Source organism: Neolamprologus brichardi, chromosome 11 (genome assembly GCF_056152115.1).
Source record: "Neolamprologus brichardi isolate AB-2024 chromosome 11, ASM5615211v1, whole genome shotgun sequence".
NCBI classification, from domain to species: Eukaryota; Metazoa; Chordata; class Actinopteri; order Cichliformes; family Cichlidae; genus Neolamprologus; species Neolamprologus brichardi.
In genome coordinates this window covers 11,127,760-11,143,770 of record NC_142114.1, presented here as the reverse complement: position 1 = coordinate 11,143,770, position 16,011 = coordinate 11,127,760, and the positions used below count along the sequence as shown (strand labels likewise).

Genomic DNA, 16,011 nt, shown 5'->3' with positions numbered 1-16,011 from the left:
GGTACAGTAACCTGTGCTCCCCATTTGTCAGCACTTGGACTCAGTGTTGGGATGCATTACATTGAGTTTTTTTTTTTTCCAAGGCCAAATCCAAGCATCACCTTTCAGAAAACTGTCTGGATATGCTCATGTTATATTTTTATGTTCCAGGATTAAACAAAAAAAAAAAAAAGGATGAAAAAAAGATCAGAAACAATGGTGTACCAAACACTGGGCATGATTTTCAGGCTGACCTGCAGCTGAGAGCCTTTAACGATGTGTTATGTAAGAAGTGAAACTACTGAAGTGTTAATATTATTTTATATTGAATAACTGTTTTTCAGTATGAACAAACAAGCAATTCGATGCTTTAAACAGAAACCATTATCCTAACTACAGCATCAAAAATATTTTTTTCCTAAAGTAAAAGTTCTTATACAAAACAACCTTTTAGATTTTTAAGAGTTACAGTTTGATGTTGTAGATCTAAATTGATTTGATTAAAATAACTTATTTAATCACTTAAATATTGCTGCATTGCTTTATCTATAACAAAACAGCAATAAACATGTAGATTTAGTTTAAAAAGTGACACTCTAAAACGTATATAAAATATGGTAAGGAATACAAAGTGCACCATTAGCAGTACCTAGTGGAACAGAAGTAGCATAACTTGTAAATACTTATGGACAAAGCAACCGTTCTTCAGAAAACTGAGAAAATGTTTTAAGTTACGTTCTACCATTCATTCTATCAATGCACAGTTTTTGCATCACATGATTAACACTACTTCCATGCAGCAGCACTGACAGCTGAACACATGCAGCCTTAAAGTGGAAATTATTGTAATCTCAGGGAAATAGCAGGATCCTGCTTTGTATGGTTAAGTTTAATGCAATTGTAACGCGCATCATTAAATACTGTGTTAGTAAATACTGAATTAAGGTCAGAGAGGTAGTGAGGCAAGACAAGAAACAGTTTATTAGACATCTTACAATAATTGGAGAAAAAGTTAATCTTTTTTTAAAATATACACAGTTTCACTTGAGTTTTTTAGTGTGTAATTAAACTGTGCATGATAATGGAAACTCCTACCATTCAAACTTGTTCTTCAGGCACACTTTAAAAAGAACATATTTACAGTAAAAGAAAAGTATGAGGGGGTTTTCACCTACACAACTGCCTCTATAATGAGACAAGCCTGTTCAACTCATGGAATTTAAAATGGCAAAGTGCACAGATCAGGGCAGTGACTGTGCTCCTCAGCGTCTGCTACGACGGGAGGGAGACGTCGACCTGAAAGAAAGTTATGAACACGACATTATTCCTGCACTAATGACACTGATTGCAGTGCACAACAGAACAAAACACGTTTCACCAAAAATACTGTCAAGACTATAAATACGTCAGAAAACTTCCATAAAAACTAATGTTATACAAATTCTACAGATGCAAATTAAACTGCAGAACATGGCGAAAAGACAAATTTGTTTGTTTGGCTCAATTTGACATTTTCGCCGTCTATTTTGGCCAGGAACCAGACAAATCAGGCAGATGTTCTAGGGAAGCGGTACTTGCTAGTATTCAGTAATGGCATATTTGCATTTGACATAGAAAACCGTTGTGAAAGATTTAAGCCTTTAATTCATGAGACCTGACTTTACACAGTCAGGCACGTGTAGCTGTATTAAACATTAAATTTTCATAACAGCCAACATTTTCCTCTCAGCTACTAAAACAGATCAAAGACTCGAGAGAAATCACAATGAAAACAGTATTATACAGTATTTTGAAAGAGAAAAAAACGAATACTACCTTGATCGCGACTTAGACTTGTGTTTGCGGCTTGCCTTCTTACCAGACTTGTGAGATTTTTCCGTCGATCTTGAGCGACTACGTTTGGATTTCTTATATTTTTTTTCCTTGCTAACTTCAGGGGAGGGGGATCTACTTGAGTCAGAGTCTGAGTGCCTCTTGCTAGCTTTGGCCGAGCCCTTCTTGCTGGCTTTACTATCATGTCGCGAGTGCTTGTCAGTTTGAGAATCGGTTCCTAACTCGCTCTCTTTCCTTTTCTTCGATTTGCCATTCTCTTCACTAACTACAGAGCTCCCTTTTTCCTTCTCCTTTTCCTTCTCTTTGGTCTTTGGCTTTTCCTTCTTTTTATCCACCTCTTTGTCTCTATCTTTATCCTTCTTTTTCTTGTCTTTCTCATGACTACGACTCCTTTCCCTCCTCCTCTCTCTGTCTTTGCTAGAGGCCTTTTGTTTATGTTTGCTGCTGCGACTATGACTGCTGTCCCTGTGTTCCCGGCTCCTTTTCCTCTCTCTATCCCTGTCCCTGCTGCGACTGCGACTTCCTCTGGCCCTCTCTCTGGCCCTGTCTCTGGACCTAGATCTACTCCTTCGACTCCTGCGCTCCCTGGAATCACTGCGATCTTTCTTGTGGCGGCCTGATCGCTCTGCACTGCTCCTCCTCCTGTCCCTGCCCTTCTCACTGCGATCACTACGATGCCTGTGTGAGCTGTGGCTGCGGCTGCGCTGCCGGGTTTTGTGGGATGAGGAGCGACTACGTCTCCTTTTCCTTCGCGGGGAGGAAGATCGAGAGGAGCTACGGGAAGATGCTGAGGAAGATGAGGAGGAGGAGGAAGATCGACTGCTGCTGTGGCTGGAGGTGGAGCGGGAGCTGCTGCTGTGACCATTGGCGGGAGAATCGCTGCCGCCTCTCCCTGAGCGTTCCTTCCCTCTGCCTGAATGCTTTCCCTCACTACCCTCCCTCTCACTACGGGACCTGCGCCTGTCTGCCAAGGGCTCTGCCTCCCTCTCTTTCATGTCCTGTTTGTGTGGATATTCTGACTGACTCTCATCATATTCCCCCCTTTCTTTACTTAATCTCTCCTTTGCCATCTCTTCTGTACAAACAGAAAACAAAGACTCAGGTTAAAAGTGAACTAGTAACACACATTGCACAAATGTCATTTAATATTTACCACGTGCTAGCAGCGCCTCCTGAGCTTGTTTCTCTTGCAGCAGCTGCATCTCCCGCTCTTTGCGGCGGAACGCGTCCTGCTTCTCCCGGATGCGGTGACGTAATTCTTCCTCATCTGTGTCTGAGGATTCGGATCCTCGGACGCTACGGCCATCCTCATCCTCGCTCTCATCTGAACCATAGTCACCGAGCCCGCCTGCCACAACAGAGCCCCCAGGTTGTTGAGTGTTGGAAACTGTTAAGATCCGCTCTCAAATCAGGTTCCACTTATGAAACCACTCAATCCAAACTCAAGGTCCCCATGAAAGGCACTTAATCTTGTTTAACTTTATACTTCACACCAGTAAACCTCTTATTAACAAAGAGTATACATACAGCTCTTAAACACGTTCAACAGTCTGTAATGTCTTTGAGAGCATGCTTCTAATTTCAAAGCACAGATCTAAAAAGCAAGTCAGATGCCACTTTTGCCTTAAATAGTAGCAGTGAAATATTGGGTGTCACGCTTTGTGCCAACAGCTTTTCCCACGTTCCGACTAATAACCCCGACTATAAACCAAAGAAATTTCCCTTCCCTCCCCACCAGTGACAGAAAAAGGGATACTCACTGAGACCGGTCAGAGAAGCCAGTGCACTTGACTGTGCCAGCTGTTTTGCAGGAGCTTTGATTCACATCAACAACAGGAACAACATGTTAAAACACATACTGCCATTTTCTCAAAGGCAAGAGTCGCTAGAGAAAGGGATGGGGGCCACAGATAAAGCACTATTCACAAGAGCTGCCATTGGTAACAAGAGAAAAAAAATATAAAATAAAACAAAAGAAATGGAGAAAAGAGAGAGGGTTAACAAACAAACTTCTGTCACACATCCAAGTCAAACAGTCGGACAGGAGCGAAAGAACCAATCTGTACTAATGCACAGTCACTTCACTGGAGGAAGTCTCTTGTATCTACAGGTGAGTCAGCGCTGAGACTTTATTCAGTCTTACAGCCATTCAGCAGCACCTCCAATACCATGACAGGTTTTCAAATACTGTCGGTGACAAACACTGCTCTGCTGTGTCCTGATGCATTAGCAGAGAATGGTTGGAAATGCATATCAGACAGACATACTCTGATGTATGCTGCTCAGTCACCCTCACTTACAGGGTGTTACGGAGTAATTTTAAGAGGCACGTAACGAATTCTGTCCAGATTTAAACATAATGTTTTTGTGACAAGCAGAGATAATGCAAAAAGAGGAAAATATAAGACCAGACCTCGAGTGGCTTTCCTGTGAGTATCTCTAGCCACATGCAGGATCTCTTCATTTGTGACCTCAAGAAGGATCTCTGTCAGGAGTGTTTTTGTCATCACCATCTAAAACAAGGAAAAATTAACAAACATCTCAATATTTTATCAATTTCAACAATTAGATTAAAATCAAGCGCTCAAAAAGGAGTCAACTGGACATTTTTGGTTTGTAAACACATTTCACCTCTACACATCAGAAAAGAAGTCCAGTTGCCTCCGTTTTGAACACTAAAAACTGCCATGACCCGGACTGAGAACCTACACAATCACACTCAAATCCGACAACTTGAATGTAATTTGAAAGTTCAAACTGACCAGCTGGAATTCCTTTTCCTCCTCAGTCATTTCAGGTTCACTGTCTTCTGCAGGGGGCGAGGGACTCCGCGCAGAAAATGCTTTCTTTAGTGAAATCTTTTCTTCGTTGTCATTATCATCATTGCCCTCATCATCACTGTCCTGATGCAAACAGAAGAGAAGAATGAGTTTCAATCAAGAAAACATAGCCAATCATTGTTACAGATAAAGAGGGAAAACAAAACTATTTGCAGTATGGGTCTTAAACGAGTTCCTTACAAATTTACTCTTGCGGGGCAGACGTGGGCCATCACCACCCTCATCGGCCTCATGGCCTTTAACGTCATCTTTTGCCATTTCTGCACGCTCCTTCTCCATCCGCTCACGCTCCAGCTTCTTTTGCTTCTCCCTGTCCATCTTTTCAAGACCTTCTCTGATCCATGCAGGTAGTGTGCGTCTCTTTACAGCATCTGGAGATCAAACGCGTTATCCACATATATTTTACAAACGATTAAACTATTCCAGTACAAATCCATGTACACAAAGAAGATGTTGTATTGATATGGTGCATCGGTTTCTACAGCTATCACCTATTTAAATTTGACTCTTTTTTTTTAAACAAACAATGAAACCAACACAGGTGGAATAAGGACTTCGATTATTTAAACATATAGTCATCTACTGATATTTATCTCATAACCTCAATACCATTTTCTTGAAATGTTTCTAGAAAGTTCAGGAATTTAAATAGATAACTAAAAAAAAAAATTCAGACATCAGGACTCACCTAATGGTGCTGCTGGGGCCTCAGGTTTGACAGGGAGCTGGATAGGGGATCTTGGCCTGTCTCGAAACCCAGGCGGTCTGGCATCTCGTCTGTTCTGAGGAGGACCCTGCCAGTATGGGGAGTGGAAGCCTGCTGGTGTCGGAGCAAATGATGAGGCAGCTCCATGCTGTTGAGAGACAGCACAAACTCAAAATTAAAGTCAGTTCTAAGTACTAAAGGTCCTCTGTTTTGGCAGTCACTAGGTGTGGGGTTGCTGTTGTCTTTCCCCACTCCTTACTGAGCTAAAGGGTATACTTGGGTTAAAAGGGGAAAAGAAAAAAAAACTCAACAAATAAAGTAATAACAAACCATGCTGGATCCTCAACAAGCCAACACTTCCTCTGCACAGCATCAAGAAAGCAAACGACTGATACGCCTAGATGCTCGGACCCGGCAGAGTGTCTATGGATTGCTCCTTCTCGTGCTACTTGGCTGTCACACTAAAACCAAAACGCTTCAACAGTTTCTACCGTAGCATCTGCATACCTGATAATCAAACTGGTTCATGGCCATGGGGGCCATGGCGTAGCTGTCGGGCTGTGCCCCATACCCATGGCTGTTCTGGGGGTAAACCCCATGGTGGGCTTCAGAGTTGAATTCCACGCTGTCCTGGCTGTTGCTGTCCTCGCTGGGGTTCACCACATCCATTGGTCCTGACCCTGGAGGGATCCAGGCCTGGTCAGGGGGTGGAGGAGGAGGGGGCTGGCCATGCATTCCCCATTCTGTTAAACACAAAATACTTAAACAAGCCACAAGAGAAATCTCCACAGTTTTTTGTTTTGGTTTTTTCCAGGGGGAGCACCATGGCTCAAAGGCTTAATTGTGTACCTGGTTGCCACATTCTGCCAAATGCTGGGTCACCCTGAAAGTTGCTGTGATTATTCTGTCCAACAGATTCAAGGCCTGGGATGTCCTGACCATTGGGCTGGATGTTCTGCTGCTCTCCTCCTGTAGACTCTTTTTGGGCTATCCATGCTTGCGCCAGGGCTGCCCAGTCCACTTGACCTGGAAAAAGTGCATTAAGACTAGTTGCCAGTACAGTTTTTGAATCCATTGTAAAATATTTAGATTTTTTTTATTGAGGGAGCAAAAATGCCATTTGTGGTGCATGAGCATCACTCACTAACCTGGATCATGCTGATGCTGAAAAGATTGCATCCACTGCTGCTGGCTAAGAGGCCATTGCGGCCAGGGCTGTCCTCCCTGGTCCCACATTGCTCCTTTCACGATTTACACCTGAAACACCCAGATCAGCTACATTTAATTGTATTGTGCACCCTCAACATGGAGAGGTGTGTCAGTGTAGAATTACACTTGCCAAATGACAATGGAATTGCAAGCTGCAATAAAGTGCTAACGCTACTTCAAACTGACCGGCTAGCTGTACGTTGGGAGACACCTCCCTCTTAACGTTAGGATGCTACCTAATGTGAGACATTGTGTCGTTACTTACATACGATACTGAAATTAATTCGGGAATTGTGCTTTGGTTCTTTTTTGTTTTTTTAATTTTTTTTTTTTTTTTAGCTAAGAAAGCTTAGCCATGCTAACGTGAGCTAATATTAGCTAGGCTAGGCTGAGTCTGAAAACCAGCAGTTAGCACCACATTTTTTTCAACGACCAAGCAAAGGTTCACTCATTTAAATTAGGCCATAATGGGAAAGAAGAGTGGATGAAATTTACACTGAAGCTGTGCTTTGAGTTTACAGAATTCCCACCTTTGCCTGACGGGTTCGTTCCGGCGATGCGGTCGCAAATCAAAATGGCTGTACATGCGAGCTGCTCGGAGGAAGTACGAAAGAAGAACTGCTGCCTTCAAACTAAATAGGAAAGTTACAAATCATTCAGTATCCATGGTTAGTATAAGTTTGCTGGAAGATTATTTGAAAAGTCGAAGAGATACTCAATCTAGTCTCTGACTGTATGTGCAATACAGTGCTTGTGAACTTAGTGCGTGTTAGGACATTCATTTGTCCTATGTCAAAAAAGTTGAATTTGTTGTTCTAATTTGAGCTATTAAATACATTTAATGAATTTTAATTTTTTGTAGCTATAATGGGTGCATTTCCTAACCTCAAATAATAATTTTGTTGTCTAAACTTGAATAAATGGGATTAAACTGAAAATGAAACGGAAGAAAAAAGTCTTTCCACTTGAAAGCTTTTCTGTACGAGCAGCAAGTGAAGGCAGCACGCCAAAGGCTTCAGATGGTGATGTCAGTGTGATTTTAGCACCCATTTATAGCTTGGGTAGTTTTCATGTAACTGGAATGCCGAGATGCCTTTCAACGTACACCGTCATAGAGGGTATAGAGAATGTGCCGCAATGTGCATTCAGAAACACAGCCATTTGGATTTGAAACAACAAATCTACCCAGGGCCTTCCTGTTTGTAGGGACCCTTCTAAGCATGTAATGAATCGCCGTTTTTTTTGTTTTCGACTGCTCGTTTCTCTGCAGTTCTTCTTCTTCTTGTTATTATCAAGCTCCCTGACAAAACTCAGCTGAGTGAGCGAACTTCCAAAATTAGAATAGAAAAAAATAAAACAGCCTATAATAAAAATAAAGAAAGGGAATTGAAAGAAAGCAAACTGTGTGACGTCAATAGTTAATTTTCTTTCAAAAGAAAGGTGGGAAGAGCACAACTAACAGATTAAGGATGGTTTAGATATCAGCAGTTGTTATAGATAGTGTAAGTAGTTCATAGTGATGGATGTGTTCATGTATCTTTTTCTCCTTGTACCATGTACACCAGCACCTGTTTTTATTACTAAATAACCCAACATATCTGAACGACCATCACGGTTCGTTATTCATTTTGATAATATGAAGTCAAACACTCAAACATATCAGATCATCTCTATTATTTACAATCATTATGGTGACTTTGGTGATCTGGTTGGATCTTTGATGTGCCTCAGCACCAAAACGGCTGGAAAACAGTATAAGGCTGTAAGCAGGTTAGCCTAATATCAGTCCTGTATGCTTCATTCCTGTGGAGGTTATGTCTGTGTAGCAGCTCATGAGGCTTAGAGGTAATCTGACAAAGACTAGAACTGAAGATGTTTCTTGCACATTTATATTTTAATAGTTTCCAAAGTATAGATCATCAGTTATTATTATCATTTTAACTAGTTTTTAAAAAAACTGCAGAAAATAATTCATTTGTAATGAATGAATATTTTGCACAAAAAGCAGCCACAGCCATTTAACATCAGAGGCTTCTTAGCTTGAAATTTCCCCCCCAATAACACATTTAAAATGAAACGCTTCATTGTCAAACACTTGATTTGTATGCAGCCACAGATTGTGCATGTCACATTTCAATATTTTATTATTGTTCAACATGCTGGGTCGAAATTTGGTTCTTCCTAATTTGTGTTCTCTTTTTGAGTATTTTTCACCTTTATTACTTCTTAAGTACAGGAGATACCCACATTAAATTTGCACAGCTGTAAAACGCTGTTACAAATGGCAAGCAAATCAATTTTACACCCAAACCAAGTGGCAGAGGTTTTGTTTCACAAAGCTTTTTAATAACCAACTTTTAGCATCAGTATCATGGGGAGTATCATAGGTTTAATAGCAAACAGCACCAGTTGAAGGTTTATAATATTGAGTAACATAAGAATGAAGCAATGTTGGTGTTCACATAAAAAAAAAATAACTCAGACATATTTATATTCTGAAAATTCTTCCATTCATTTTCTCCTGCTTAACCATTTCAAGGTCACAGTTGGGCTGGAACCTATCCCAGCTACACACCCAGACAGATCCAGCCCATGACTGGTCTGATGCAGAGCAGAGACAGCCATTCAAGCTCACACCTACAGCCAAGTTAGAATCACCTGTTAACCCCAATCATGTCTTTGGACTGTGGGAGGAAGTTTGAGCACCTGGTGAGAACCCAGGCATTAAATGGAGAGCATGCAGACTCCACACAGGAGATTCAAACCCATGACCTTGTTGATGTGATGTTATGGTGCCATCAAATTCACCAGTTTTTCCAAAATTCCCACAATTGGAGCACACACAGGATGCTTAGTTCTTTCCATAAAGTCTCAGTTGGATTCAGGTCAGGTGATTGGCTGCGTCATTGAGTTTCCCTGATGGTGTGTTTGGGATCATCATCTTGCTACCCCCCCTTTGAAACACTTGCTGATTCAGTTTTTTCTGTACCTTTCTTTGCATTCAATACTTTTTCCCCTGTGTGAATTGTTACCAACATCTGGTAAGACTTTCATGTCAATAGTACCTTTAGAAATGTTTTTTCTTTTTAACTAAAATCGGTGATGCTTTCAATACTTATTTTACCTGCTGTGTCCATTTGGGAATCCAGCCATTTGCTGAGCATAAACAGGTGCTCGTGTCATTCTGGAGGTTCAAGCTGCATAATTTAGACTTATTTATTGGCATGAATAAATTAAGCCATAATCAGCAGGACTCCAGCATTACACAGACTGGATGGAGCCCACTTTTTTTCCTAAAACAGAACTGAAGCACTTTATGAGAACATGTCGTGTGTTCGAAGAGGTCATGTGCAGGTGTTATTTAATACTATCGTGTACTCTGTTGGTATAGGTTGATGCATTTGTCCTGTGAAGAACAAAGCCTGAGGCGTGTGCAGTCCAAGTGTGTGAATGCTTCCATGTGAAAACGTGTTGAGCGTGTTATACATTAGCGAGTGCATGTGCAGCGTGGTGTGCAGCTGGGCCAGGCTGACAGTGAGAGCAGTAAAAGTTTAACCTCCACTGCTGGTAGACGAGCTCCACAGCAGCACCTTATTAGTTTCTTAAAACTGTCTCATGCAGAGGGAGGGCGCTTTTCATTACACGAGATTAAATCACATCAAATGCCTCAGCAGCATGTCCTCCAGCCAAAAGCCCCCCTTTAAAAATAGACAAACGCACTTCAGAAAAGATTTACTCGTCTTGTTTGGTGGCGGTTTGACAACATGTTCTATGTTCCAGCCGCACGGCCGGGATGTCACAGCGTGTGGGAGTGAGAGAACGCGCGGGGCGAATGTCTTTGGACGTTGCCCTTTTTCCTGATTCCACACCCACCTCCTTTTCACCAGCTCCCGACATGTTCTGAAGCAGTGCTGCTTTGCACCCGTCACGGCCGATAACGGGCGAAGACTGGCTGAACGTGGCACCGTGGGATCCGCAGTGACAGCCGAGATAGGAAGAGGGAGACTGTCGACGACATCTTGCTTGGAGTAAAAAAAAAAAAAAACAACCCAAAAAACAAAACCCAGCATGACACCAATTTAGCAGCAGAAAACATTAAATCTATTGTGATTTCTTTTCTACTACTAGAGCTGTTGCACAAGAAAAGCTTAAAGAAACAAAAAAGAATATCGTTGAATATACTGTTCATAAATTAGGTTTATTTTTTATACATTATGTTTTATGTTCATTCCATAAGCAAATTTAAATATTTTTCTGGGAGCAAGAATTTGACTTGAGGAGGATAACCCTGCACGCCTGGAGCACCATGAGTTTTGTATTGTCTTATATGTACAATTACATACACTCAGTATTGTTTTTGCTTACAGTAAGCAATACTGTACATAAATAACCCACGCATATCCCTCTTTATATGATTGCAAGTTGTCTTCTCACCATGCACGGGTTTCTTAACCGTGAAGAGAGGCACAGATTTTGTATTTTTTCTGTCGCAGGCGAACATAATTTATAAACTCGGATGCATACGTTGATCTCTTTTCTGTCTAATCGTTTGGCAAAGCAGGAGAAATAAAAGTAGTTGAATCTAAAATATTTTCATAGAAAAACAAAAAACAGGTCATTTGTCATGGACATTTGAAGAATAGGCAATACATTCATTAGAACATCAACCCATGCACATTACAGAAAGAAGTTTTTCTTATTAGCCTTTTTTTAAGCCTTTAAACTGTTTTCTAACATGTTTCTCTCATTTTTTTTCTTCTTTTATGCTCAAGCTTATTCATGGCATTAGAGAATGAAGAGCAAGTCTGTTGTGGTGCTGACTGTTTGTCTGACACTTTCGTGTGTTCGGGTGGAGCTGAAATACAATGAAGGCAGAAGAAGTGCTTTGTTGATGCGATAAACATCAAGTGCGCCTGCCTGCGGGGGGAGAACTACACCGATGACCTTGAGGGAGAGTATGTTAAAGAAACTCGGCTCAAACTTGCCGCAGAAATAAAAAAACCAAACTTGTCTTTGGCAAATTCAATTCACTGATAGTCAGACATTTATACATTCTGATTTTAAGAAAACAATCCTTTTGAAAAAGGCCGAAGTAGAATAATGTTGTGCTACTTCTTTAAAGGTGCTGTGTGGCAACTTCAGTCAGTATGTTAAGCCAGTGTGTATCCTGCATCAACAGAGCCAAGGCTGATTTTTCAGACTGGATGTCTCAAATGTACAAACACAGATTCCAGCGAACTCCACAGAATGCTGCTTCTCGGCTCCTCCTCGTCTATATTCGTCTTTACTGTCACAAATGATCACGCTCTCACTGAAGCCATTGCCTCACAATTCAAATATTTTGTGCGGAGCATTTACATTCATAACACAACCAGACTACCAAGTCTGATTTAAGCTGGCGATCATTTACTGATGTGAAAATGGTACACAGCACCTTCAAACTACATTCACCGGTCTCTCGCTCACTCACCCACACAAATACACGCAACTGACACCAACTCATAGGCGCCGGGTACAGGTTAGCATGCAGTAAAATCCTGCCACTTCCAGTTAGTTATAGTAGTAAACTATCATGCATTTTACATCTCAGGCACGTGACTGTGGCTGAGACAGACCGTAACATTTGAACAGCTCAGGTTCAATAACACTCTGGTTTTCACCTAGCCTCTTTTTAAAGAGCAGGCTTTTCATAGTAATGATGATATTAATAATAATAAAAAACAGAACATGAATGAAAATCTCTAAGCCACAAAATAAAATCCTTTTATCCTTTATACATCTACAATATTTAAAGGTGCCAATTTAAGTAATACAAAGGTGTATACAGTGAAATCCTTCCCTTTTCTTGCCTCCAAAACACCCAAAGATACAGTAAGAGGAGTTTACAGGCTTCTGCAAAAACAACACAAAGCAAAAGGAGGTTTTCTAGAGATAAATACTTTCTTCTGTCATGTTAGAGGATTTCCTCATAGAAGAGCAGATATGCCTGAGAGTTGAGTACCCTTGACTCTGGTACCATCTGAACTGTGGTATCGCTGACATACACCCACTGGCCCTGGGAGCTGCTGCAGGTGTCCCTGGCACCTGGGAAAAAACAAAAACAAAACCCACAGTGTCAACATCGTGAGGCACAAAGGCTCCTCCTGGAGTCGGGGGGTGGAAATACAAGGAGATACTGGGTTACTGGGAGTAAATATTGGGACAAGCTGTCACTTCATGCTTCCATAGCAACAAAGCTAAAATAATGCTAGCCAGTCAGGAGTGCTGAAACTAGCTCAAAGTGGACTCATTGTGCTCTTCTTATTTTCTATATGTTACAATGGATGAAACTTTATATAACCCTCAAAATGTCACAAGGGGCATTTTAAACTCTGTTCTGAGAGCTTACAACACTCGATTTATGGTAACTAAGTGACCAGTGCCATCAAGTAAGCAGACAGAAAGCCTCAAATAACAAGGTCACAGATTACAACAGGCTAAGTCACTGCTGTTACCTGCGTGTTATAGCAGCAAGACTGCATAAATATAAAAAACCTGAATACTTTTTAAAGTCTTTAATTAAAACACATTTTTAAAAATTTTTAAAAATAATGTCTGTTGCCAGACATTATTGCCAACATGTCTGGCAATCTTATTGCCAGACATGTTGGCAATAAGATTAATTTTTTTACCAACTACTCTCACAAGAAAAAAAGCAAAGCATGATTATATATACAAAATAATACTTTCAAGCTTAGCTGAGTTAAAATGAAATTATTGTAGTAAGTTACTTTAATACTTTTACATTGAGCAGCTAGAGCAGAAAGAAGAAATGTTGAGGAAGACAAAACTTTCATTTAATAGAGATGTCACAAGGCCTTAAGATAAGAAATTGCTCGATTCACCAGTCTGTCAGCATTCATTGTAAAGATGTGAGACCTGTGTGTCATCGCCAACTAAAAGCTCCTATTGTAAAACATCATTTCTTAACAAAATATTTTGGAAGCAGCAAGGAAAACTTCTTCCTTGAGGTTTTCAGCTATTTTTCAGCTTTTCTGCAAACCTGGACACAATATAAAAAGAGAATGAAAGAGGGAAAGAGAAAAACATGGCTCCAAAGGACACAAAAAACTTCCATTCAACCTGCTCTTTGTGGAGGACATCTTTGAGGTTACAGGGGAGTCAGGGTTTTATTGCCAAAACACTGACTAAGCTTACAAAAACACAGAAACAAAATAACAGATAGAAGGTCTTGAAAGAGCTCAGGAGAGCTGGCCCCTGACCTGACAGGTTCTTGTGCTGTTGTTCTGTTTTCCTCTGTGGAGCGCGCACTTTTACATATGCAGTGTAGTGGCCTCCACGCATTGAGCCACTGTGTTCGACAATCCCGTACAGGCTGTAGAGGACACGCTCACCGGCTGCCAGGTTCTAGTGGAAAAAAAAGAAAGAAAGGTTAGCAAAAAGTAAAACTGAACTTTAAAAAAAAAAACTACTACCAACCAAGGACTTTCATTACAAGCGGAACCAATAAAGTGATGTAGTCACGGAAAAAATCTGAAGGTGCAGGAAAGTTTTCAGAAAATTTCAACTGTAAAACCTTGCAGGACGCAGAGCAGAAAGGAGCCAGATCCAGGATCAGAGGAAAGTCAACATGGCGGTTCACCTTACGGAGGTTCATCCCTGCCTTAAAGGAGAGAAAAAACAAACAAAAACACACACATACACACCAATCAACAATTGCTCTCAAACTTACTGATGATTTTGCTGAAGAAAACAGAGTTATGGCTGCCTACCTGGTGGAAGCGTTTAAGGTGCAATGTGATGACAGGAGGCAGTGAGGATATGAGCATCTGCTTCCTAGCGCTGGTGTAAACCTTCTCCACTTTCTTATCTATGCAAACACAAAAACACAGTAATGTCAGCTTCAACTATTAACTACTTGAGTAATTTAGACAAACACAGAAGCAAGCCAAAATAATATCAGCCACTCAGTATGGGCAGTATGGATTCCTGGACGTCTGTTCAAACTTGAGCGGTCGTTTTAGAGCAGCAGTCTGATATGTGAAGACATGCAGCCTCTCATGAGAGTGAGGCCTCAGATCCAAGGCCTGAGATTTTAGCTCTGTGTATGTTATGACTCACACTACAAAGAAGTGGACCGCTACAGGATTGGACTGACAATTTTCTGTGTATGTTTTTATTCTTTTCCCCCCACAACGACAAAAATACCAACTCCACACAACCAACTGTAAAGAATGTGAAGAATACTCCGATGGAAGATTTTGCATGTAGCGTATAGACAACCTGTGGTCTGGGATTCAAATGTACAATAATCTGGAAATAATTTAAAATATGCTGGTTCCTCATCCTCAAAGCATTGTACTCTGCTTCCAGATGTTTGTCTTCTTTTACCTGCTGAGCTGCTCTTGCGCAGCTGCTTCATCCTACGTTCAGTGCAGCTCTCACAGAGCAGCCTGTTGTTGCCCATCAACAGCTCCACAGAGGTGAACTGGTGAAGGCAGGACTGGATGGAGCACTCCTTGGAACTGGGTGTGTAACTGTGGGACAGAGCCTGGAAGGCCCCCTGGTGGTGCTGATGGTGGAGATTGTCTCGGCTCTGTGTTTCTCCGTGCTCCTCTGGAGAACAGTGTGCAGATGGAGAGCAGTCCCCAGAGCTGAAGCTCAGGTTGACTTTAGAGACGGCGCTAACTAGCTGTTCCACAGCGCCGCCTTGCCTTGTGGAAGACGATGAAGAAGGAGATGAGGCGGAGACAGGTGTAGGGGACGGAGTGAGGGTGGAGGTGGATGATGGGGTAGACATGTGCCTGTGGCTGTGGCTCTGGTTGGAGGAACGTGGCGTCCACTCGCTCTCAGAGGCCTCGCTGTCGGCGTCATTGCTGCTGTCTTGAGCACCCGAGTCTCTCTCGCTGCCGTCCGACAGGCTGCCGGCAGCCGCCATCTTACAAACTGAGACGCAGTGGCTTGATCCACCTGCAACGCCTTCATCCTCTGGTCGGTCCCCACTAAAGCCTGCTCCTTTCTCCTCCACAGAGCTGGAAGACCTCCTGCTCTGTTGCTTCTGTGGAAAGTGAGAACATGTACATTATCATTATCATGCACACTGAAGACTGATCTTTCTGCAGGATACTGCATTTTTATTTTAAATTCTCATTCATTTAAATTTTCTCATATCTGTACACAAGCATTCTAAGAGTCTTTCTAAAGGAACTCCCACAAAAGCCAAAAACCACAACACCTTCCCATGAATACTGAAGGCAAGTCCATCTAATGCATAATCATGCATTAGAAAAACAGAAACCAATGTCAGAGAAACCAAATACCTACAGTAGTTTTCATATAAAGGAAAGAGAAAAAACAGGAAAGAAAAAAGATCATAACAAGGACAACCAGAAGCACTCTGAGAGAGAACACCTCAGCCAAGGCAGCTCACTCTCTGGGCAGTAT

The 16,011-nt window shown here is 41.6% G+C and overlaps 2 protein-coding genes across 5 annotated transcripts in view; both read right to left on the bottom strand.

Annotated features, from left to right (window-relative positions):
• Window positions 1-934: 934 nt before the first annotated feature.
• pnisr (PNN-interacting serine/arginine-rich protein) lies at window positions 935-7,185 on the bottom strand. 3 transcript variants are annotated; one of them, XM_006794810.2, is made up of 12 exons: window positions 7,098-7,185; window positions 6,507-6,615; window positions 6,208-6,384; window positions 5,866-6,101; window positions 5,341-5,506; window positions 4,833-5,023; window positions 4,575-4,715; window positions 4,226-4,325; window positions 3,573-3,626; window positions 2,966-3,160; window positions 1,795-2,887; window positions 935-1,275 (listed from the first exon to the last, which is right to left on the bottom strand). In XM_006794810.2, the coding sequence occupies exons 2-12, from the start codon at window positions 6,592-6,594 to the stop codon at window positions 1,242-1,244; spliced, it is 2,475 nt and encodes an 824-aa protein (XP_006794873.1). In that variant the 5' UTR covers window positions 6,595-6,615; window positions 7,098-7,185; the 3' UTR covers window positions 935-1,241. The 3 variants fall into 3 exon arrangements, with proteins under 3 accessions (XP_006794873.1, XP_035765412.1, XP_006794874.1); XM_035909519.2 differs by having other exon boundaries at window positions 2,969-3,160; XM_006794811.2 differs by having other exon boundaries at window positions 1,795-2,884; window positions 2,969-3,160.
• A 3,543-nt stretch (window positions 7,186-10,728) lies between these two features.
• The window catches only part of usp45 (ubiquitin specific peptidase 45), a 34,223-nt gene continuing 28,940 nt past the window's right edge, over window positions 10,729-16,011 (bottom strand). For both annotated transcript variants that reach the window (XM_006794813.3, XM_006794814.3), the window contains exons 14-18: window positions 14,959-15,625; window positions 14,340-14,437; window positions 14,144-14,230; window positions 13,830-13,974; window positions 10,729-12,651 (exon numbers count right to left, since the gene is read on the bottom strand). In XM_006794813.3, the coding sequence (XP_006794876.1) occupies window positions 12,521-12,651; window positions 13,830-13,974; window positions 14,144-14,230; window positions 14,340-14,437; window positions 14,959-15,625 (1,128 nt within the window). In that variant the 3' untranslated portion in view covers window positions 10,729-12,520. The remainder of the gene's footprint in view (window positions 12,652-13,829; window positions 13,975-14,143; window positions 14,231-14,339; window positions 14,438-14,958; window positions 15,626-16,011) is intronic.